Source organism: Petaurus breviceps, unplaced genomic scaffold, assembly GCF_028583685.1.
Source record: "Petaurus breviceps papuanus isolate PSGF00001 unplaced genomic scaffold, PetGlider_PUasm1.0 174, whole genome shotgun sequence".
Taxonomy (NCBI): Eukaryota; Metazoa; Chordata; class Mammalia; order Diprotodontia; family Petauridae; genus Petaurus; species Petaurus breviceps.
This window is the reverse complement of record NW_027185761.1, coordinates 52,740,140-52,766,028: the sequence shown is the minus strand read 5'-3', so window position 1 is coordinate 52,766,028 and position 25,889 is coordinate 52,740,140. Positions and strand designations below refer to the sequence as shown.

Below are 25,889 nucleotides of genomic sequence, written 5' to 3'. Positions count from 1 at the left end.
GCTGCCTCTGATACATACTGTGTGACCATGTCCTTCCAGGTCCCCAGATGGTGCCATAAAATGTCACATTACCAATTAAGTGCCCCTTGGTTTCAGTGGAGGGAGATTCCAGAAGACCTGAGTTCCCATCACACCTCTGACCCTTGAGAGCTTTGTGACCACGGTCAAGTCACTTATGCCATCTGGGATTCAGTTTCTTTATTTATAAAATAATGGGATTGAACTTAACCCCCAGGGTCCTTTCCGTCTCTTAACTCTTTGGTCTTATGATACCCCTGGGAATTCACTACATGGGTGAAAGATATCGCAGTTTGGGACCAAAAGAATAAAAAGTGAATCCTTGACGCTTTGCAAAGGAAAAGTTAGCTATCCATAAACTAGGGAGAGTTTGAGTGGGGCTGCTTGAGCAGGTGTTAAGTTCTTATTTGGGGAGGGGAAGAGAAACAACTTGTTTTTCTTTGTTTTCGGTAGAGAAAGAAGCTGGGACATAGCTGGGTCCCAGGTGACTCGGTTATTTGAATTTGAAGGGCTAAAAGAAGGGTCAGAATTAGTGCCCCGGGTGATTTTGTCCTCATTTGGTCATTTCTCAGTCATCTGTCGCTGAGCCCTATCCTCATCAGAGGCTAGAAGCTTGACTTCTGAAGTTTAAAGTGGTAGACACCAAGAGTTTGGGAAAAGAATAATACCAACAATGACAGTAGTAATCCCTAATCTTTATACGGCACTTATGATGTGCCAGGCACCTTACAGTTATGCCATTTGATCCTCACAACAAACCCTGGGAGGTTGGTGCTATTATTATCTCAATTTTACAGTTCAGGAAACTGAGGCAGACAGGTTAAGGGACTTCACACATCTAGGCAGTGTCTGAGGTCTGCCAAGAGCCAGACACACCCAAAACAATTCAACAACAAAGTGTGCCAGGCACCATGGGAGCAGGAAAAGAGCCAAGACCATCCCTGCTCCCAAAGGGTTCACAGTCTATTAGAGATCATCATACATAAGAGATTTAGAGTTTAGAGGCCTCCATTTTATAGATGAGGAGACAGAGATTGGCCCAAAGTCACAAAGATTGTAAGGGATGGAGCAGGGATTAGAACCTGTGTCCCCTTCCTCTGAATCCAGTTGTCTCTCAGCATTGCCTGCTGCCATCCCGTCCGTGTCAGTGTTGAGCGCTTTGCATAAAAGGGAGTTGCCATCATTGCCATCGTCATAATCGTCAGTATGTGTTCGTTTTATGGAAGTTTGCCACTTAGCAGCTGTGTGAGCCTGAACAAGTCACTTAACCTGTCTGCCATAGTCTTTTCATTTTTAAGATGGAAATAAAAATAGCACCTGTTTCACGGGGTTGGTATGAAGATCAAATGAGGAGACTGTATAAAGTGCTCAACAAACCTTGAAATGATGTAAATATATATAATACGCATATATAATGGTGTGTATATGTACTAGATGTGTTTTGTTGTTATTGGTAATCTAGTTCAGCTCCATTTCTTGGCAGAGTCGGCATGTTAAATGTTGAAAAATAGGCACCAGTCAATTCAATCTACATTTATGAAATGCAAGGATGGACATTTTCATTGAAAGAAAAGTCTTCCTTCCATACTAGGATGAATAGACCCAGTCACAGACTATAGCTAAAGAAAAGTGCCCTCGAAGCATAAATTCCCCTTTCTAGTTCCCTAGCTTAGCATGAAATAAAACCCAAAGTGTCTATTTAATACACTTTTATAGAAGGAGGCAGAATGATGGGGCAGGGGTATGTCTGTGGCATAAAGGGGGGGATCACTTGAAGTAGAACTCAGCAGCCAATTGAAAATCCTGTTTTCTATACCTTTTCTCTTTTGTTTTTGTTTGTTTAGAGGGTGTAACAAAATAAAGTCCAAGGGCTCTCCCAGACGTTTCCGTGAAGTGCCTTCTTCTGGGGAGAGAGGAGAGAAGGGGAGCAGGTGAGGGCAGTGAAGCTCAGGTGGGGAGTTTCGATTGCTGGGATGGGCTTATTGAATTTCCTTTTGTTTGTTTGTTGCAATGTAATATGGCTGACCCTCCTGAACAGCTCCATGCTACCCATAATGTTGGTTTCCTGTTCTGAGCAAGAACTGTGTTTCCCTGCAGCTTTGAAACCTAGAATCTGATATTCTGCCCTATGCTGCTTACTCCAATGAATGCATTTCTTCTGATCTTTATTTGGGGGAGGGGGGTTTAAGGGGGAGGCATGAATTGGGGGTCGGGGGTTTTGCATCCTGTTTCTTCCCAAGTTTCAGCTATTTGCATGTCTTAGAAGTTCTCTTTAACCAAAATGATGCATGCATAAAACTTTACCCTAGGAGGAAATCTCAAATGAATCTCTCTGGAAGTTAGCTAATAATTGGAGGGGAAAGGGCAATGAAATAGGGTCAGGAGAGGAGAGGTCGACCAAATGATGATATATCTGTTTTCCAAAGAAGAGAATGAAATTTGGGGATAAACAGATGTGCCAGATAAAGTGGCTATAATCAGTCAGCAAGCATTTGTTAGGAGTCCCACAGTGTGTGAGGCACTGGGCAAATGATGGAAGAAAAAGCTCCTGCCCTCAAGGGGCTTACATTCTATCTTGATAGCAGCCTGAATGCTCATTAGAAAAATTCTTGTCCTAGAATGCGGTAGTGGTCTTAACCATGATGATCTAAGTGGCACAATTAAGACATTTAAAAAGAAAGGTTTATCACAGGTGACCTTACACAAATTCTATTTCTTATTAACAAGTTAATTAGACCCTTAGGTTATATTATGATAGGGTGAAGATCAGACTTGAAGAATTTCTGTTAGCATTTTATATAGGTCATAGCAAAATTTATCTAGCAAAAATACAACTATTTCTTTGCCTATTTAGTAAAAACAGATATGCCCTCTTTGATTTGCCCCAGTAGTTAGAAGTTATTCTGTGGAAATGAAGGATTAATGATTAAGTAAAGGACCTGTTTTCTTTTTTCTTTTCCTTTTTTTTTTGGAGGGCAATTGGGATTAAGTGACTTGCCCAAGGTCATATGGCTAGTTTTTGTGTTAAGTGTCCTTGAACCCAGGTCCTCCTGACTCCAGGGCTGGTGCTCTATTCACTGCACTACCTAGCCATCCCCCTGTTTTCTTTTGAATGTTACATGTAATTAATTTCCTTATAAGACAATGAAAAGCAAATGCCATTACAGTACAGAATGGAATTATCTCCCCTAAAAACTCTTTTATTCTTTGAGGATTCATTCACTAATCCCATTTCAGAATTCCAAAAATAAATCCCAAATGCAATTCCCTGAATAACACAACCTCAGGGTTAGAAAGGGCCTCTCTGGCCCTCCAATCCAACTGTTCCCCAAAGGTCCTCTCTCCAGCATCACCTATGAATGCTTTCATCCAGCTTTTGCTCGAATACCTCCAGGAAGGTGGAAGCTCACCACCTCCCAAGACAGTCCCATTCCATTTGTGGTTGGCTCCAAGTACTAGGAACTCTCTTCCTTGCCCCCTTAAAACTTCCACCCATTGCCTCACATTTGACCCTCTAGGGCCAAAGAAAACAATTCCTCTTCTATGCAATAACCCATGTATGCAAGCGACTTCATGTGGAAACCAAACACAATCTACATAGGCGAGAATTCTAAATGCCCTTCAAGCAATGTAGTTTTGAGTCACTTTGGTCATGGACTAGAATCTAGTCAGCAGATGACCTGGAAGGTCCCTTTCAGCTCTAAATCCTGTGCATTATGTATAGGAGTCAAAAGGGGTATAACAAGTCATCTCACCCAACTTTGTCATCTTGTCTGTGAGTAAAGTGATACCCAGAGAGGTTATTACTAAGTAGAGTAGGTAAGACGTGAGTTCAGACCTGCTGACTTCAGATCTAATGGTCTTTCCAGCACATTTTCAGACCTTCCTCTTTTTATCACACTGGCTAAAGTTCACGTAGGTATCTGCTAAGCGACTGTGTTAAGTGTTGGGACTACAGAGACAAGGTCAAAGCCAAACCCTGGCCAGCAGAGAGTTGGTGCTGGAGAATGCCACATGTACACAACTAAATGAATGCTGCTTCATTTCAGGAGTGACCAAGCACTAGCGTTGAGGAGGATGGAGTCAACTTGCCATAAAAGAGGGTGTTTTGGGGTGGCCAGGTGGCTCAGCGAGTAAGAGCACCGGCCTCAGTGTCGGGATGACCTGGGGGATCGAATCCGGGCTCAGATACTTAGCACCACACCCAGAAATAACTGGCTGTGTAACCTTGAGCAAATTACTTAACCCGGATTGCTTTAAAAAAAAAAAAAAGGGTGTTTCACACATAGGACACAGTCTGTAGAGAGGCGGATGGTGAAAGGCTGGAATGCGGGGCTAGAGGCATGGCAAGGATTGACTCCTTGTTCTTCCTGATTCCAGATCCAGCCCTGTATCCCCTAGACAGCCTCCATTGGAGTAGCTTAGCATCTAGTCTGTAATTTAGAGATTTCTCAGGTGAGAGGTCACCAGTATCTCAATAGCCAGTTTCTATTACTGTTCAATAGTCCTTTTCTCTTTTTTTTAGATAGGACATTTTTGGTTTCGACAGAATTTCATTGGCTTAAGGAGCTCCTGGTAGGAAAACTCCTTCTACCAGTGCAGATGGGCACCTGCCTCTGTAGCTTATAGTCACAGAGTTGCCCAGGGCACTGAGATGCCAAATGATTTAGTTAGAGCTGCATAACCAGTATGTATCAGTCAGAACTTAAACCTCAGTCTTCCTGACTGTGAGGTTGCCTTTCTCTCCATTACACAATACCCTGGCTCAAATGGTCCTTAAATAGAATTAAAGTGTGGTTTCTTTTCAAACATCTTGAGCAACACTTATGGGTCTGACCAGTGATAAGTAACTTATGAATGAAAGCCTCTGAATAAATTACATCTATCTTCCCAGTCCTTCCACCCAATTTGTAGTAAATAAGTTGAAACATCCCTTACTTTGCTATTATCATTCAGTGGAGTTTTACATAGCTAATTCTAAAACAGCTGGTTAAAAGCCGGTGGAGATTCCCCAAAGCAACATCTTTTATCCTCTCGATGTATTCATTCCAGATGCTCACCATATTTGCAGCTAAACACAAATAAAGGAACAGCTCCTCTGTCTCAATCCCTCAGATGCTGTAACCTCCTCCACCCCCTAACAGCTGGAAGCTTTGGGAAGTGCAGGGAACACCCATCCCTTGTTGCCAAGTGCAATATAAAACTCACGGCAGTTGAACAACCATAGCCTTGTCAAGAAGGTACTTTATGAAGTGGCCTTTGGACTGTTATCTTCTAGAAAGTGTAGCTGAGGCTTTGATCTTTCCAAGTTGTCTGCTGGAATTTCCTAGCCAGCTTAATGTGGAGCAGAAGGTTATATTCTCTTGGGAGTTCTTAGGGGAGGAGGAAGGTACATCATTTGTCGGTATTTGGGGGGAGGAACAATAATGGCAGGTAATTTGTGTCTCCCAGGATAACTCTTGCCATTGGACTCTGAATTCCTTCTCCCCACACTAATAAGCAACAGATGGAATATCCCCCCCCCCAATTGAAACATGGAAATATCTGACTCTGTTTTTCTCCCAGATTCAAGTGCACAGCTTTCTCTCCTTTCCTTCACCTCATTTATCTTAAACTTGATTTGCTTCTTTACAAGCTAGAAAAGGGTCATAGGAGAAAGAGCCCAGCTCTTAACTCAAGTATGGGTCTGTGTGTTATTTTTACCTAAGCAGAAAAAGGGATATGCCTATGGTCGTTTTGTAAAAACAACTTATTTTAAATGACCTCTCTAATTAAGCGAACCTTTCAGTGAATCCTCAGACTTCATGAATCACGATCCTCTTGATCTATCTTCTATGAAAACCTCCATTTAGAACGTAGTGTTTTAAGAGTTCAAAAGTGTCTGTCCCGTGGTGTTTTTTAAGCTGAAACACGAGTGAAGAAAAATCCAACACATGGCTATTTTTGCTGGCTTCTTCATTCCTATTGAACAAAAGATGTATTCATAGGATCATAGATGTAGCTGGAGAAGGGACTCTGGTGGCAATCTAGTCAAATGCCCTTACTTTACACATGGGAAGACAAAGGCACTTAGACTTAAACAGCTTGACCCAAGTCATCCAGTAATGAGTGACCGACAAGATCTCTCACCTCTGCTCCTCTGACCTCTCTCACACTGCTCCTTCCTCTGTAAAACACTGTAGGCTGACTGCCTACTGCACGCAGTGTCTGGAGCGGTTATGGATACGAGGGGGAAGTGAGACCATGAGCCTTGCCTTCAGCGTACTTCCATCTGCTCTGGGAGCGTGTCCTGCGTTTGAATACAGATGCACACACACGGACGCAGCTCGTTCCCATTTCTTCACTTGTGTGATCTTGCTGGGGGTGTGCTCTCCTACAACCCATCCATTTCTTCTCATCACATGTAATTCTTGTCCTTCCATAAATCCGCCAGCCAGCATGGTGAGATACCTCTGTGGCTCTTCCTGTCTGACGGCAGCCATGATGCCTGCATCACTCTCACTATGGAGCCAGCATACTTTCTTTTTGAACCCTGCATTTCCTCTGTAGCTATTCCTTATATCCCCCTCCATGATGGTCCGTGATCCACCGAAACGGGCCTCTTTGCTGTTCCCCCTACAACCTTCGTCCTGGCTCTGGGCCTTTTGATGGCAATCCCTCCTGCCAGGAATAACCTCCCTCTCCATCTCCACCTCCTGGGTTCCCTGGCTTCCTTCAAGTCTCAGCTAAAAATCCTGCCTTGTGCAAGAGGCCTTTCCCAATCTCCATAGTGCTAGTGCTTTCTCTCTGTGATGATTTCTGTTTACATGCACACGCACACACACCTACCTTGTTTGTACATAGTTGTTGGCATGCTCTCCCCCATGAGACTGAGGATCGAAGCCTGTTCTTTGCCTTTCTTTATCTACCCAGCACTTAACACAATGCCTGGCACGTAGCAAACACTTCATGACATTCTTGATTTGTTATTGAGTGTAACACTCCTTATACACGTTATCTTTGGTAATGTGCTTGGGCCCATTTGTGCGCACTCTTTGTCTCCCCAGTGCCCTTCAGTTTTCCCATAAGTTTGATTCTTTGAAGATGATGTTCCCAGATTCATAGCCATGTGGCATCACCAGAAAAATATCAATGTTAAAAAAAACACAGGTTTTTCTTTGAGAGCTCAGATGGAGGTGTTGGAAAGGAATGTTGTGACTTTTCCCAAATGTAGTCTAGCCTGCTCACTCCCTCATAGTCATAGGATAATGGATCTATAGTTCAAACACTCATTAGAAGCATTGAGTCCAACCCTCCCATTTTACAGATAATGAAACAGAAGCCCAGAGTCTCACAGCTAGGAAGGTCCTAGGTCTTCATGACTCCATCTCCATTGCCTTCTCCACAATGCCACCATTCAATCCTGGACAAAGCCTGTTGTCCATCTGTAATAGCTGAGTTCTAGGAATTTGTCATTTTAATTCAGTGGGTTATTAGAACACAACAGGCATACGTCATTGACTTGTTTTTTCCAGTGTGGGTTATTAAGTTGAATGCATCTCATTAAGGAGGTTTTGTTTAGGGGGTAGTAAACACCCTTCCATGGTCCTAGGTTCTGCCAACAATGGCATCTGAAGGACCTTATTACCTATATAGACTAATACTCATATTTCAAAAATAATCATGACAGGTACCAGGGAATGAATGAATAGAATGAGTGGATAAATAAATGAAATATTTATTCAGTGTTTCCTATGTGTCAGATACTACTAAACTCTAGGAATACAAATATAAGCAATATTGCTTATATAATAAGATATACAATTATAGATTGTGTATGCTTTATGTAATTATAAAATATATAAGTAGATATTATATATGTGTTATATAATAAAATAAAATACATGCAGTTAAATTCTGACTGAAAGGAGCTAGAGACAGGAAATGAGTCACAGTTTTGAAACAGCTGAGAAATGACATGGAGGCTTAGTTCCAGGTAAATATAGAGAAAGCTCACCTCTCAGCGACCCAGTTGTAGAATCCATGATCAGGTGTGAGGAGAATGAGGAGAATAACTTGGGTGTGGTTAGCGTGGTCTGGAAATGATAACATGCAATGAGGATTTCATGGAAGGAAAGGTCATTTCTGACCTGGTGGTAGAGAATTGTTGTGTATTGTTGAATTAGGGCAGGTTTCATAGGGGAGATGACATTTGAGCTATTATCTTTGTTGGTCAGTAAACAAGCATTTATTAAACACTTACTGTTTGCTATACTCTGTGTAAGTACTGAAGTTACACAGAAAAGTGAAAAATACACACACCAACAGCTTTAGTTTTTTGTGTTTGTTTTTTCAGTTCAGCCCATCAAGTCAGTCCCTCTATTTGTAACTCAGCCCCATCCTGTGTCTCTAAATCACATTGACATTTTCATCTTTCCATTTGTAAGTGGCTAATATTAATACACAGCTTACTACAGCAAATCCACTTAGGAGAATAAATATTAATGAAATCACTGTGTGCGAGGGCACGTATAGAAATGGGTTTGTTAGAGAGAGCACTATCATAGATTTAAATGAGGGCAGTATATAAATCAGTTACGATGGTTTAATTAATATTCATTGGCACCCCTATCCAACTGCCCCATTCCTGGCCTGCAATTAGAATTTTGAGACACACTTTGTTAGCAAACTAGTTATTGGCCCGATGTGGCTGCAGAACAATGGGGCTTAATTTGAAGTCGAAGGCTTGTGGCTTCTCATTTCCATACATCTACATGGAGTTCCTGAGTCAGGCCAAGAATAGAGAGGGGCCGCCTCATCTGGAAAGCGTGCCGTGCATTGTCACGGTAACCGAGCACAGACCGTGTGTGTGTGTGTTTTGTAACAGACAAGAGAGTCAATTAAACACAGGAGATTGTCATATGTGTTGGTGGCGGTACGTGTTTTTGTGGTGAGGAAAGGGAGTGGAAGTGACAGTTTATTGATACAAGTTGACGTTGACTACATCATGAACAAAAGCTGTTCCCAGTGCATGTACTTAACTTTCATAAGTTACATTTTCTCAGCTTAAAAAAAAAAAAAAAAGACTAGAAGCACAGCAATGCTGGGAAGTGTTGCAGTCCGGAGTTCACCTAGACCTGTATCCCTTCTTTTCACAAAGGAGGAAACGGAAGTCTTGGGAAGGCAAATGATCTGGCCAAGATCATTTAGTCAGTTAGCCTTGGAGCTGCCTGCACTTCACCAGGATGTCTCTTACTACTGGAAGGGTCTCTATTTTCAATCGATTAACAAGAGTTTTTGAGGCACCTCCTTTATGCTATGTATTGTGCTATGCTTTGGGTATATAAATCAATTAATCAGTAAGCATTTAAGTGCCGGCCTAGAGTCAGGAAGACTCACCTTCCTGAGTTCAAATCAGGTCTCAGACACTTGCCAGCTGTGTGATCCTGGGCAAGTCACTTCACCTCGTTTGCCTCAGTTTCCTCATCTGTAAAATGAGCTCAGAAGGGAAAGTGCAAACAACTCCAGTGTCTTTGCCAAGAAAACCCCAAATGGGGTCAAGAAGAGTTTGGACACAACTGAAAAACAGCTATGTGCCTGTCACTGTGCTAGGTATTGGGAATATAAAATCAATCAGCAAACATTTATTAAGCACTCACTATTTACTAAGGATGATAAAGTACAAAAAATAAAACAGCCTCCTTCTTTAAATAGATTACAATTTAGCAAGGGGAGGGAGAAAACATATACCCATTTAAGCATATGCAAAATATGTCACACAAATACCAGGTAATTGGGAGGTCACTAGCAGCTGGGGGAATAAGGAAGGGTCTCGTGGAAGAGGTGGCATTTAGGATAACGGAACAGGATAACCACTAATATTTAAGTTAACACTCAGCCCTGTGCTTTTGTTTTCCCCCTTTTACAGATGAGGAAATTGAGGCTAAGAAGCATTAGATCACAAAGATAGTGAGTGGGAGGAGGGTGATTTGAACCCAGGTCTGCTGACTCCAAAGACTCATACCTTCCTCTCTGATGCCTCATAGTGGTCTAGACTAGGTGGCCACTGAAAAGGTGGACAAGGCATCTAAATGTCTATGACATAAATTGTAAAAGACCTGGGCCTTGACTGCCATGGTCACTGAAAAGTTGAGTGGGACTTTAGGAAGTTCCAGCTAACCTTAAGGTCTGGAAGGGGCTGCCTCCTGACTGCTAGCCAGTCTCATCACTTGGGTTCCATTGGCTCCCAGTCTCTGAGGATGACGGAGTTGGTTTCTGCAAATTCTCTGATGTATTTTCCATATCCAGCTAGACGTTCTGCCTTCTGGTGTTTCCTCTTTTGCTGGACTTGGGGGGAAAGGGTCTTGCTTGGGCTTGCTTCCCATAGGTTACTGCCTACAGGCTTTCAAAATTCATCTTTCTCCAGTGACTTCTTGGGGCTAATTAAGGATTGGAAGGCAAACCATCCTTTTGCCTCTCCTAAGTGGCCACTGGAGAGTTTTGTTTTGTTTTGAGCTCTGAAACAATTGCATATCACAAAATCAGAGAGGGAGTGTAACACATGCTGTTATTTGGGGTAAGGATGAAAGAAAGGCAAAGAAGGTACATTACTACTGGCTCAGTCTAGGGTCAAGGAAAGAATATTTAGTTGGCGTGCATAATCAAGATATTTACACACACACATGCACATTTTATTTATATTTATATATTTACATATACATATTGCATATATATACATTTATATATATGTGTATGAGGATATAGATATCTTTTTTATTTTAAAATAAGATTTTATTGCAATCTTTAGATTTTTATCACCTACATTTCCCCCTGAATCTTTGCCCCACCCCACCCAGAGAACCATCACTTAGAATAGGAATTCTTAACCTAGGGTCCATGAATTTAAAAAATATATTTTTGATAACTATTTCAATATCATTTGTTTACTTTGTAGTCTTCTGCATTTTACTGTATTCATTGAACAACCTTATTCTGAGAAGGGGTCCATAGGCTTTACCAGACAGCCCAAGGGATCTGTGGGCACAAAAAAAAGGCTAAGAACTCCTGCCTTAGAACAGAGAATAATGGGGTTGGGGGGGGGGGGTTGGTGTCATCAGAACTAGCCAACATGTTGAAAAAGTCGTATAGCATATGCAGTGTCTCACATAGTCTTCCGCCTCTGTGGGGTGTCTATTCTTTTTCAAAAAGAGAAGAATACAAAGGGAAGAAAGTGAGGCATGGTCAGAATGGGTTCTAAAAATTGCTTTAACTTTTGTCCTCTGAGGAAATAGGTAAGGAAGGAATGAGAAGAAAGTATAATATGGCCTCTGAGGTCCTTCTCTGCTCTGGATCTGTGATGCCATGAAATACAAAATATGAGTTGATTGAACTCTGATTTCTTCAATTAAAAATGACCTTTCAGGGGGAGGCAAGCTGGCCCAGTGAATAAATACAGCATCGACCCTGGAGTCAGGAGGACCTGAGTTCAAATGCGGCCTCAGATGCTTAACACTTACTAGCCGTGTGACCTTGAGCATATCACTTAACCCCAATCGCCCTGCCTTCCCCCCTCCAAAAAAGCAAAAACTAAACTAAACTAAACTAAAAAAAAATCACCTTTCAGTGTTAGGGATTCATGTCAGCCTCTTTTTTCCTTGTACAAGCAAACTGTCATTCAAAAGAAAACCCTTCAAAGATGGATGGTTCTCTGTGTGTAGATTCCCTTTTTGTTGCTAAAGATCACAATTCCACTTACCTAGGTAGAACATCTACATGCATTCTGGTCAAAAGAGCTGATTGCCCAGTGGCTGGTCTTTTGGTGGCAAGCTTCTCTGAATGTGCCTAAGCTGTTCCTCTTGCAGTTATAATAACCCATCACTAGGGCCATCTTGAAAGTCTTCTAAGGTGGCATAGTGAATAGAGCACCGGCCCTGGAGTCAGGAGGACCTGAGTTCAAATCTGGCCTCAGATACTTAACACAAAAAACTAGCCATGTGACCTTGGGCAAGTCACTTAACCCCAATTGCCCAACAGAAAGCCAAAAAAAAAAAAGTCTTCTAGCTCAATGAGACTAGCTGGATCCTAGATTCTGTCAGCAGAGCCTTTGAGAGCCCAGGACACATCTCCTCCATGGTGAGGCATCTCGAATAGGATTTCATTTGAATTCAAGAAAATACCATTATAGAAAACGGGCCTATTTCCCAACTAGATCCCATTTATTATTGATAGAATCATAGATTTAGATCTGGAAGGGACCCCACATACCATCAAGTCTAAATGCATCATTTTAAGATGAGGCCCAGAGAGGTCGGGTCTCACAGTTCATATCTGAGGTGTGATCTGGGCTGAGATATGCCTGACTTCACTTCTGCTGTACTCCACACTTCTAGAATCCCTCCCATCCAGGAAAGGGTTTTCAGGTAGAGTTTGGTGAGAGCAGCAGAATTCAGTTCCTTGTTACAAATTTGGATCACTCCAAGTTTTCTCATATCTTTATTCCCTTATATCAGAAATTACCATTCAGCTAATCAGCAGATGTTTATTAAGCACCTACTACTATGTGCTGGGTGCAGGGGACTCAATGACAAAAGTTCCAATAGTCCCTTTCCTGAAGGAGCATGCCATCTAGCTAGAAAAGATGACATGAACACTAACTGACAAAAATAGACACAAAATGATTTGGAAAAAGATAGTTGCAGACATGGGGAGGAAAGAAAGAAGGGGGAGATTAGGAAGGGCCTCATGTAGGTTGAACTTCAGCTGTACCTTCAAAGAAACCAGAAATTCTAAGAAATAGAGGTAAAGAGAGAGTGCATTGCAGGCAAAGGTATGGAGGTGGGAGATGAGGCGTTAAGTATAAGTGGCAGCAAGGAGGTAAGTTTGGCTTGACCATGCTCTTTTTCATCCTGACTACCCTAGTTAAATACTTTGATGAGGTTGAAGTTTATATTCCAAGTTGTAGCTGGGATGAAATAATAACTACTTCCATTTGTATGGCATTTTGAGACTTACAAAGTACTTTTTTCACAACAATCCTATGAAGTCAGTAGTGCAAAGATTATGATCCCCATTTCTCAGATGAGGAAACAGCTACTTTCGCCAGTCACATAGCTAGTATCTGAGGCAGGATTTCATCCCAGGTACAAGGAAAAGTTGGCAAAATCAGTCAACAATCATTGATTAACTACTTAAAATATGCCAGGATTCTGCTCAGTGCTAGAGATACATATAAAAGCAAAATTTACTTGCCCTCCCCCCAGTGGGGGAGTTAATATGTCAGTATCTAGGTGCATTTATGCAGAGTAGATGGAAGCTAGTCTCAGAGAGGAGGAAATCCTAAGCATAGACAAGAGCCTGAGCAGCAGACTGGAGACAGCAGCCCAGGACATGTTGGATGAGGAATGGTGAGCTGTCCATTGGCTGTACCAAAGAATGCCTGAACAGGAGTAGTGCATGACATCATTGAGGGCCTTGAATGCCAGACCAAGGGGTAGAGAAGCAGTAAGGAATCACTGGAGGTTTCTTACAGTAGGAGTGACATGACCTGAAGTGTCTTGGGTGGAACAAGTCAGGTAACACTGTTTCCAAGGACATCTAGTCCCGCCCCCTTTCTTTACAGGGAGGTAACTGAGGTGTGGGGAGGTTAAATAGTCTGCCACTTTCATACAAGTACTAAGCCTCAAACATGGAATTTAGGTAGCACAGTAGATAGAGTACTGCGCCTGGAGTCAGAAAAACTCATCATCCTGGTTTGAAATCCAGCCTCAGACACTTCCTAGCCATGTAACCCTGGGCAAGTCACTTAAACTGTTTGCCTCAGTTTCCTCATCTGTAAAATGACCTGGAAAAGGAAATGGCAAATTGCTGCAGTATCTTTGACAAGAAAATGGGGTCATGAAGAGTCAGACAAAACCAAAAAATGACTCACCAGCACAGGTAATAAGCCTCAAAAGCAGGATTTGAACCCATATCCACTAACTCTAGAGGCTTTACTTTCGAGTATGTGAAGATCATAGTGAAAATTTTATAGAAGTTGTGTATGTATCTCCCAGCACTCAAGTAAGAAATTTTGAGGATTTGGGTGTTTTAGTGAATCGTTACGCTTTCTAGAATGAAAATTATGTAAAAATTCACCCTTCCTCCCCAATTTTCATCTCAAACCGTTGTTTTGGAGGAAGGATGCTAGGGTTCCATTCTGCACTGATCTGCCTAGCACACAGCCCTATGGGTTCCCGTCCATATGTGTCAATTGTGTGTCTGCTGTCTGGCAATCACATGGTTATTTTGCCCCTGGGAAAATCCATTAACAAAAGCCTAACACATGAGGTAGAAGGGTATGATTTTTTTCCCCTGCAAATGGTTTTCTTTCCAAGATGACAGAGCCATTGGTTCGCAGAGTTGTGAACTGTCGTCTTCCTGACACCGATATTTGGAATATGTAGTTTGACCTTTCCCAGGTGTGGCCGTAACTGAACCAGCCTCCAAGTGAAAAGTGGATGCCAGACGTTCATCCTTAGTAGAGGGTGTGTATTTTAGTAGTCTTGTAGACTGGAATCAGGAAGTGATGGCTCCATTTGGAAAAGATGGACTTCCTCTAGCAGCAGGAATTCATTTGGGGGACCCAGCAAGGACAGTTTTGAATAGCTGGGAGCCAGAACTTCCCACCAGTCCTCTAAAGCTGGGTTTCCTTTGCACTGATGCCCCAATCGATGGTCTTTGAACAGTGTAAATTTCAAAAGTGCTTTAACAGATAAATTCTGTCTTGAATCTTGTTTCAAGCCTCCAGAAAGCTCTGAGAATGGGGGAGGGAGAAATTATCTTCCATGTTGACAAGAACTCAATTAAAAGTAGAAAAAGGCTGTATTCTGAGGATGCCCCAGGTAATCTAATATCAGTCAGTCATCCATCAGCAAGCATTTATTAAATGCCAACTAAGTGCCAAGCACTGGAGAAAGAAAGATAATAAACAAATCAATCCCTACTTACAAGGAGTGTACAATTTCCTGGAAGGGAAGCAACATATAATTTGTTTTTTTCAAAGCCAAGTTCATATTTTCATGGGATTTCAAATGAATTTACTGTTCAAGGAGGTTATATGCCCACGAGGGCTTGTTTCATATCCATTGTAAGTAGTTATAGATTGTTGCTAAGTAGTTACATTGCAATAGGGAAAACAATGAGGACATATATAAGTATCCAAAGAGTAAGTACAAATAATTACAAAGTAGTTAAACACAAGATAGTTTGGATTTCCTGGGCACCATTCTGGCCAGGCTCTGTCCTGGGTGCTGAGGGTGCAGACAGAAATGAAATGGTCATTTCTCTCAAGTGGCTCATTGTCTGCAAAACAACATTGACATCGAGAAACAAAGGAAACCCTGAGCCATGGACATGGGATTTCAGATGAATGTAGTCATTGGAGATTGTTTAAACACCAGAGCCCATTTGGCACGTTTCACATTCATATGTACTTTTGCTTCTATGCTTGCTCAGTGTTCTGTGCAGAGTGTACAGTATCCAGAATAATCAACAAACACTCTGACGTGCGTACTATTGACACATATCAGGGACCATGCTAAGTTCTAATTGGATTTTTTGACCTTATGATTTCATCACTTGAGGGAGCTCCCAGGAAAGATACACACTCTACCAGTGCAAGTCAGCCCTCACTGTCTAGAGTCTGAAAGGGCTGAATATGGCCACCAAGAGGTTAAATGAGATTCACACAGCTGTGGGTGGCAGAAGACTTGAAACTGGGTGTTCCTGACTCCAAGACTATTCTCCATGCCACACAGAGGATCCAAAGCCAGAAATGAAACAATCCCTGCCCTCAAAGAGCTTAAATTCTCTCTTTTACCAAGAGAGGAAAATGTGCTTTTTAAGAAAAAAAAAATGACAGATGGTTCCTGGATAAACTGAATTTTCTTCCTTCCTTTCCCAGTTCTGGAAGAATAGTTTTGTTCTTCTTTGTCAGGCAGGTATCAGGCATGTTTGGCATGCCAAATCACCCTGATGGGCTCCCTAGCAGACTAGGCTCTTTCCCTATAGTGCTTAACTTTGAGATTGGTTAAGGACACTCTCTGAAAATAGTCTTTGCTTTGAAAGAAAGAATGGGAAAAAAAGCCAACCTCCCGCTGTGAAAGACGATCTTTTCTGATTGCATGCTGTTCTGCCAGTCCTATAGAAAGCTCCGATCACATAACCTGCATGACTTGCAGGGCTTCCAGTCCCTGCAGAGACCTGCTTGAAGCAAAAGGAGTTGTTTGATTTTTTTCATTTTCCAGCTTCTGACTTTAGAGCATCAGGATATGTGTGAAGTTCCAAATAGGGAAATTCAGGTTACTTTTGATTCTGATCCTCTCAAGAAATCTCCCCCCACCCCATACCGCAAAAGAAAAACAAAAAGAAGCAGGAAAGTTTGCTCATTATGGCTCTTGGAGCTGTGGCTCTAATAACAGCAAAGTTTTGGAGACTAAATCCATCGTGAATGAACGGGATGCTCGTTACCCAAAGGGCCATCTGGGCACTGCTGCCGCTTGCATCATTGGGGGACCTCAGAAGGGCATTCTCTCTGGAAGGCTCCAGCTATTGTTCAGAGGCCCCTGACAACTGCTCAGGGACCCTTCCCAGTCCACAGTAGCCACTCACTGGGAGGGAGGGAGGCTCATTAAATATTCACTTGGCGCTCCTAGCAGCTCATTAAGGCAGCGATGGGCAGTGACGCGATGCTAGAAAGCCCAGTCCCAGGCAGCATCGGCAAGCACAGGCTTCTTGGAGCTCTCAAAGCTTTTCTTTCAGTACCTGCTCTAGGATGACCAGTACTTGCTCCCTACTATGCCTTACATACAGGTAAAAACAAACAAACAAAAAAGCTAAACCTGCAGCGGCAGCTGGCACGCAAGCAGCTTTCAGCTCTTCCTACACATAGGGCATTTGTCCAGCCTTTTTCTTGTTGCTTGTAGTTGCTTGGTTTCTCCCTTGGTGGGTTTTTTGCACCTATTTGAATCTTTCTATAGTTGGGGGGGAGCTATACCTTTTCAGTAGGAGGGAGGAGTGAGAACTGTCATTCTATTTGAGGGTGGTTTGGGGATATGACTTTTAACATATTCTCTCAAAGTTCAACCCACAGGAGTGTCTTCTTTTCTTCATTTGTGCAGTAAGACTTTTATCCATGGCAGGTGTGTGTGTGTGTGTGTGTGTGTGTGTGTGTATGAGAGAGAGAGAGAGAATCATTTACCTTCTCTAAAACTGGCTACTTAAATTTTTCCCTTTAACAAGAAAGTTGGACAGTGTAACAGCTAAAAATACATGTGTTCTCTGGATATGTAAGACTTTTTTCTGGAAGGCCAAAGGCTAGTCATTATTAAAAGCCATTGGCTTCTCTCCCCCCCCCCAACTAGATTGATTATCAAATGATATATGACATGTAAAACTAGAGGAAAAGAAATACTTCCTGGAAGATAATGAAAGTGGAGAAAGCAGCTTCGACTTCCTTTTGCCTCCATAGGGTTTCATAGTTGGCATGTTTTTTTTTTTCTTACCTTAACAGAAAGTGTTTCCAAACGGCTCATTTCTATGTGGAAGATAGCAGCTCCCCCAGGGTGGTCCCCAATGAGAGCATTCCTATCATCCCTATTCCAGGTAAGTCAGGCCTCTTTCTTCTTTCCAGTGGGTTGTCTTTTTGGGTGTCAATACTGGTGTGTTCCTGCCTTGACAAAATGTTGTGGTTTATGTGACTTTTATGAGTTTATCTTGCCTGGACCGCCCTTCACTCAGGACAGTTTAATGCAATCAAATCATAACGGCAATAATTTCAGCTCACTTTTCTCAACCAGATAAGCTTAGTTCCATACCTGCTGTGTCATTGGACCCCCTTAAACTGAACAAAAAGGTAGAGCCAGTCATCAGCTCTGGATTCAGGAATGAAGGGGGAGATGATAGAAAGACAGTTTTACCTAGTGTATTCAGACTTTAACTCCTCTGGTTATTTATTTGTGATACTTTCTGGTATAGGATTGACTCCTAGAAAGTACATTGGAAAGAGTACTGAATTTAGAGTCTCAGGACCTGGGTTCAAATTTTAGCGTTATGTGAGCAAGTCACTAAATTTCTCTGGGCTTGAGTTTCTCCAAATGTAAAATGAGGGTATTGGATTGGATGATCTTGAAAGTTCCTTCCAGGTCTAAAGCTATGATCCTATGATCCATTAATCTAAAAGTAATTAATTGATCTCAAGGGGGAAATATTGGTTCTTAGAGCATCTGTTACTAATTACTATATGAGATAAAATGCATGTTTTTGCTAACTTGAGTGAAATCAAATGAAGTGCTATATGCAGAGATCTCTGCAAACCTTTAGGAACCATACAAATGTCAATTATTAACTTAATATATAATTAGATAATATGCAATTGTATTAATTATGTTTTGTGATTAATATAACATACTGTATTAATATGATAATGGACAGCTAGGTGGCTCAGTGGATAGAGCACAGGACCAGGAGTCAAGTAGACCTGAGTTCAAATGTGACCTGAGACACTTACTAGCTGTGTGATCCTGTGCAAGTCACTTAACCCTGTTTGCCTCAGTTTCCTCATCTGTAAAATGAGCTGGAGAAGGAAATGGCAAACCACTCCAGCATCTCTGCCAAGAAAACACCAAATGGATTTACAAAGAGTAGGACATGACTGAAATGACTGCCAACAACAATTAATATAATACTGATAATAGTAACAGCTTGTCTTTTAGAGTACTTTTAGAGTACTTAGAATTAGAAAAATCAGTTTTCCTTGGGCAAGCCATTTAACCTCCTTCAATCTCAGCTTCCTCATCCATAAAATGGAGAGACTAGACTAGATGGCTTCTGAGTTTCTTCCAGCTCTTACCCTCTGATCTTATGGTCATCACAGTGACTTTGTGAAGGTAGATAGGTCATTATTATACTTCTGTTAGAAAGAAAGAAGCCAAGGCTCAAAGCAGTTGAATGGATTGCCTGTGGTCAGCCCACCTAGTAGCACCAGAGTTGGTAGATTGAGCCCAGTGCTCTTTCTAACCCTGCCGTGCTACCCAAGGAAAGGAAAGCAATACATTATTTTGGGGATCTTGGAGGGAAGGTTAGCCATACTTCATCCTTTTATACTATTTTGATAGCAAAAGATGGCCTAAGAAAAAGGACCAAATATTTGGATATTACTCCCAACATTCTACTGTGGAGACCAAGTTCTGATGCTTCTTGCCATGGGTCCATTGTATTGGCCTATAATAGCCTCAGAAATTGTAATAAATATTCTTTTGATAAAACTGAAATGTGAGATTCTTTTGTAACTCCCTTAAACTTAAAATTTTCTTTTCTTTTCACCTGGATTAGTCTTCCCAAATATTTTTAAAGTGCAGTACCATTCAGTATTCTCAAGGTTGTCAAAGGTTCCATGAGAAATCCTTTACAACCGTGATTTGGGGGAATACCTGTACTAGAGACAGTGGGGTCAAGCTCGAATACAAACAGGGACCACTGATCCACACATAAGCATCTCTTTGGGTCACGCATTGCTTTAGTGGGCTGTTTTTGTTGTTACTTTGCCTTTTTGCTGCTGAAGTAACTTTATTTTTTATTTATTTATTTTTAGTTCACTTTCATAAGATTTGGAGTTCTAAACTTTCTCTCCTTCCCTCCTTACCCCCCTCCCCAAGATGGCTTGCAACCTAATACAGACTAGACATATACATTCATATTAAACATATTTTCACATTATCATGTTATAAAGAATAGTTAGAGCCAATGGAAGAAACCACAAGAAAGAAGAAACAAAACCAAAAAAAGGGAGAGAGAGCAAATCATCTGCTTTGTTCAGACTCCATGGTTCTTTTTCTGGGTGTGGATAGCATTTTCCATCATGAGGCTTTTGGAGTAGTGACTTAGTTTTAAAATATAACGTTATTAATGTTTTGCTATATGTTCATTTATTTTGTTTGGTATTTCCTCATTACATTTTAATCTGGTCCAGCCTTTACTCATGAGAGGGCCACATGTGTGTCACCTAAAGATGTCGATATAGTCAATAATTATAACAGGCTTTTGTCTTGCCCAGCTATGTCTGAAGGGCACATGTTTTGACCCTCTGGTACATCAGATATATTCATTTGTGTTAAAATGCCATTCTGTCAAGGAGTCATCAATCTGCTACCCCGATCCTTTCTTGTCACTAAAACTAGCTGTATAGAACCAGGGTGGGTGACAAACATCTGTCACTGACCACATTACCCTTTGGTCATTTTCTTAGCTGTTAAACAGCATTCACATAGTAGGGTTTAGGTTTTCCTAACCCTATACCATACCAACAGTGCAATTAACCTGGCTCTTAAAACTCATTGGGAAAAATCCTTCCCTTTTTTGACAGCTAAGAGAAAACACACAGAGAGAATCTTATCCAAGGAAATAGGGAGCAAATATTCTTTCAGCTGGCATTTCTTTCTGTAGTAAGATAGTGCCACAGAGACCCCTCCATGAAATATTCCTTAATATTTGTGACTCTTCTGTCATAACTGAAGGTCATGCCTCTATGCTGTTGAAATACTTTTTACAGTTAAATGTCAGAATCTTTCTCTGATTTTTAAAAAATTTTATTTCTGCCAATAGAATAGGCATCAGAAGATCTGGGTCTCCCAGCTGTGACTTACTAGACATGTGACCTTGGGCAATCATCTGCAAAGTGGAGATAAGGATTGTCTTACCTACTTTTCAGGTGGTTGTAAGAAGTAAATGAGATCAGAAAAATCACACAGTAGGAGCTGGAGGGGTCGCTAGAGATCATCTCCCTCACTTTACAGATGGGAAAACTGAGGCCTGAATGGTTTCCCTGAGGTCGCACAAGTAATAAACATCAGAGAGGTTTACTTCAGCTTGACTATATTAAGTCTGCTCATCCTATCCTGGCCCAGACATTTATCAGGAATATTAAGATTTTGAAAGCTTTAAAAGTATTATTATCCCCATTTTACAAATGAGAAAATGAAAACTTAGAGGTCAGGTGACTTGAACATGGTCATTTGGCTGCCTCTGCTTTGTAAGGTGTTAATGATATCCTCGGAAAAATAGTTTCAACAACCTTTTCATCAACAATAATTTTTTCATCTTCAATAATATTCATCCTTATTAATCATGAATAATTTCTACTTTTTCATCCACAAATCCTACTAGTTCATATTAAATGTAGAATAAGGCTTAGTGTCTATGGAAAGTCTACTCAAGTATCCTTTTTTTTTTCCTATTGAGCCCAAATCCCTCCCAGTCAGTCATGGGTAGTGTTTTATGCAGAAGTAACACTGGACCTCGGTTCTGGTTCTGAGTCTCCCATCTTTAAGCCCTGTGACTTTAGACCAATCACTTCCCACTCTGGGCCTCTGATTGCTCGTCTATAAAACCCGACAATTGGGCCATAAATCTACAATTGATCCATAGATACACCTAATTTTGCATAGTAACAGCTGTGTCCCTGACAAGGGCTCTCAATCATTTTTGTGAATGGAATTTTAAATGTCACGTGGGGAATTGACTATTTAAAAGAACCCTGTGGTGAACCCCTTTGTAATGACTTATGATTCCCTAATTCATGAATTTCAAATTTTCTATCTTTGAGTCAACTCAACACTGTTGTGTTATGTAAATAAACTTGCTGTTGACCCTTGACTAGGAAATTATTGAGGAAAGATCTGCATGAAATGGCCTTTCTGGTGTCAGAAGAAGCCAGTACTAGAGATTGAAAGCATCTTAAATTTTTCCCCAAGCCCAGATGATGGGGTCTTGTTTGTGTCTTTTATTCTTCTGATAATAACATTCATACCGGTTATCCTGCTGTCCCCTGCCCTGTTCAGATCCCAGTAAGGATCATGTATTTAGTCCTGGGTGCTACATTTTTAAAAGCCCGTTGCTAAAATGAAGAGAATCCAGAAAAGGGCAAAGAGATTGGAGAAGGCCGTACCCCAAGATGATGCCATCTGAGGATCAGGGGAGCTTTGGTTTCTTTGTTTCTGTCCTAAGCACCCAGCACAATCGCTGGTACATCTTAATGAAATTACTTTACAAATGCTTATTGAATGATTGTTGTTCATTAATAAGACCTGTCCTTGGCTCCTCGACATTTTTCCACTGCCTATTTCTCCTGTATCAAAAACTATTTCACCCCCTCCCTCAACAGTTCTAGTCATCTCTATTACCTTCCATCGTTTTGAGAGAGGACCCTTCAACTTACCAGTTCCTCCTAGAGTAGAAGAAAAGACAGGTCCATGTAGGAAAGATGACTTTTTTTCATATGCCTTTAAAACAAATTAATACACAAAAAATCAGCTGTGGTGCATCAGGCCCTATTGTAGTTAGCCTCTATGAACAATTAGTTGAACAGACTAGAACAATTCTAGTCTGGATAGATCAAAGGATAAGTGTGCACCAATCAGTTATACTGAATTTATATAGACTACTGCAGATTGAACCCAATCAGTCAATTTGAGTTTTGTAGATTCTTATGAAAAAGGCCTAAAATTTAGGGATAGCCTTTTCATATTAGAATCTATCCTCCAAGATAATAAATATCTATTAACAGTCAAGAAGCATTTGTTAAGGCTTACTTTGTGCCAGGGGATGTGTAATGTGCTGGGAATAAGATAAGAAATAGTACAAGATGGTAACCTCAGCTATCCATCCTGGTGATGCTTCCCCTTCATTTGAATTAAGAAGGATATATCTTTAGATACCTAGTCCCTTAGAATGACGCATTTATCTGACGTCAGAATTGGATATCCCTTTGACCTGGGTAGATTTTTAAGATGATCACTTGAAAAAAAAATTCATTGAGTCTTTAATCAAGTATCCCCCACATCGTTTGTTTTTATTCTGGACCTGTGATTTTGTACATAGGTATGGAAAGTCCCTCCACCAATGGAAATAAATCACTGCCTGGAATTTAGGATTACAGAATTTTCTGGGGCATTGTGAAGTTAAAAGACTAGGTGAGATAAAAAACTCATCAAGGACGGGTCTTAAAGCCAGGTCTTCCTCACTGTTAAGACCAGAAACATGCTTTTCTTTTGTCTGTCTGTCTGTCTTTCTCACTGTCTCTCTTTTTCTCCCTAACTCTTCCTGCATACATATATAATATATGCAAATATCCGTCTATACACACATATATTTGGGTATTATATATTTAGGTACATATATTTATGTGTATAAACACATTATATATTATTATGTAGAGATCCACAAATAATGTTCATGTTATGAACATTCTTTGATATTTTCAGCGTATAAATTTTTTATGAAGACATCTGTCATATAACATTCTCTTTTTTTAAAATCAGAAATGAGTCTCATTCAGAAATCTGTCATAAAATTGTTCTGGCCCTAAAACTGTAGACCATGTAAAAAAGGCCCCTCTTCCCTTGTCACAATATCGTGTTCTTAGAAATGACTTCTTTCTAAAAAGATGAAAAGTTAATTTCCCAATAAAAATGTTTCTGAGAAAAATTTAGCTGTTCAAGGAAGGGCCACAAATCAGCTGGAATTTCCTCCCCTGCTTCTTGGGCACTCAGCAGTTAAAATGCATCTTGTCAGTTTGAAGGTCACTGCCTTTAGTAGGGTGCCAGCCTGGGGAAGGATCTGAAATTTGCAGTTTTGAACCCTTGGGATTTAACCAACCTGGCTGCCATATTTTATTCATACAGAGATGATCTCTAGAGGAGACTCATCGGTCTTTTGACAATTGTCAAACCCATTCCTTACTGAGTTTATTGTGTCATAAATGAAAAGAGATTTTTATGGCAAGAAATAAAATATTGGAGTCTTTGTGTTCTTCCCTGGATGGTGTGAGTTAGGCTAAAGAGAATCTGTTTTCTCTCTCCTAATGGGGGTGCTAATGCCTTCCTTGATGGTACACACTCATTTCAGATTTATAAGAAACTTCAATTAGGTCCCTGTCCTGGACACAAAAGTAATGTTCCATCTTGACAGAGCCTTGTAATTTCTGTATCAAGCACTACTAGGTTGGAAGGAACATCCAGGAAAAAAGTCTTCCTAATGTATGGTTTGACAAATATTTTAGGCCATTTACTATTGAGGAGTTTTTTTTTTTTTAAAAGCAATCGGGGTTAAATAACTTGCTCAAGGTTACACGGCCAGTTATTTCTGGGTGTGGTGCTAAGTATCTGAGCCCAGATTTGATCCCCAGGTCATCCCAACACTGGAGCCAGTGCTCTTACTCGCTGAGCCACTTGGCCGCCCCTATTGAGGAGTTATTAACATGTTCTCCTCTGTGACCACATTTGAACTCAGGTCTCCCAGTACTTTATCCACTGCACCACAGACTGGTCTTTTTTGTGTTTTTGGAATAAGATGGAGACCAGACCAGAGGATCCAGATACAGGAACTCTGAGCTTAAAACCCCACTTTTCGCTGGGCAATGGCAGGTAAGTGTTGCAGTGGATAGAACACCAGACCTGGAGTCCGGAAGGCTCATTGTCAGACATGTACTAGCTGTGTGACCCTGGGCAAGTCACTTAATCCTGATTGCCTCAGTTTCCTCATGTGTAAAATGAACTGGCAAAAAAAATGGCAAACCACTCCAGAAAACATTGGATGGGGTGATGAAGAGTCAGACATGACTGAAAAACAACAACCAAAAAAGTTCACTGGGGACCTGAAGAAAGGCAGGAGTCTGGGAGCCAGCAGATGGGTCAAAGGGGAAAGGACCAGTCAGTAGCTGTCTTCACAGCAGGAGGAAAACAATGTGCATCCATTGTTGCTGACCCACCTTCTTTGTATGTGGTGAAGAACAATAAAGTCTCTGGGTTGTTCGATGAGGCAAAGGCCAAGTGTCTTCAAAATCAGCATGAGATCAGATACCAGCCCAGTTCCTAGCACATTTGCTCTGATAAATCTGTAGCTAGAGACATCACAGAGACAAGACCCCAGACTTGGAATCTGTCTCTTCTTTTCCCTGCATGAGTTTGAATGCCAGGTATGGTTTCTTACTCCTAAACCTGTTCTTTTTTGCAGATGTATTCAGGTTTCTTTTTCCCCTCTGGATCTCTCAGCTTTAATTCTTTATTCCCTCCAGATATTTCTATAATGATTTCACTTTCTGTCTGATGCAGTAGCATCATGGAGAGAAAGCTGAGCTTGAGGCCAGGAGAACCTGTGTTCAGTTCCTGCCTCTGGCAAGTACTGGCTGTGTGACCCTGAGCCAGTCCCTTAACCTCTTGAGGCCTCAAACAACTTTCAAAGACTCTTAGTTGGAGAGAAGGGACTGACCTGTATTCGTGGAAGGTTTCATCCCCTGGGAGTTTCTTATTCCATTCCCTGTTCCCATCCTTATGACTTTCTGCTCTGTTACTGCAAATCAGAAGTGAATTCAGGCCTTCACAGAAGTAGAATCTCCAGGCTTCTTGGGGCCATTGGCCAAACCAAAAAGGCAGAGAGGGTTTGGGTTTTAAAATGCATTCCACAGAGCGCCTGAATAGTGTTAGGATGATGGCAATAGTGGCATTAATCTCTGCCTGCCTCCCCCGTGCTGTTTCTTGACTTGATATAAAGCCTAGACGGTTCAGTGAATAGACCACCAGCCCTGGAGTCATGAGGACCTGAGTTCAGATCTGGCCTCAGACACTTGACACTTAACTAATTGTGTGACCTTGAGCAAGTCACTTAATTGCCCTTCCTTCTCCCCTCCAAAAACAAAAAAGCCTTTTATAACCAGGCATCATATGAGAAGGGTTCTCTGGCTCCTGCCTAAGGAAGCCTGCTCCTGAGAAATGTTAATAAAGACAAATGTCAGCACATTTATAAAACAATATTCTATCTACTAACCAGGACGTAGATACCATATCTGCTTATTCCCACTAGAC

General features: G+C 41.2%; 1 protein-coding gene across 3 annotated transcripts in view; it reads left to right on the top strand.

Annotated features, from left to right (window-relative positions):
• PTPRG (protein tyrosine phosphatase receptor type G) overlaps window positions 1-25,889 on the top strand; it is a 783,084-nt gene that overhangs the window by 690,231 nt on the left and 66,964 nt on the right. For 2 of the 3 annotated variants that reach the window (XM_069084200.1, XM_069084202.1), the window contains exons 14-15: window positions 1,863-1,949; window positions 17,546-17,637. In XM_069084200.1, coding sequence (XP_068940301.1) covers window positions 1,863-1,949; window positions 17,546-17,637 — 179 coding nt within the window. The remainder of the gene's footprint in view (window positions 1-1,862; window positions 1,950-17,545; window positions 17,638-25,889) is intronic. The other variant, XM_069084201.1, reaches the window with a different exon arrangement.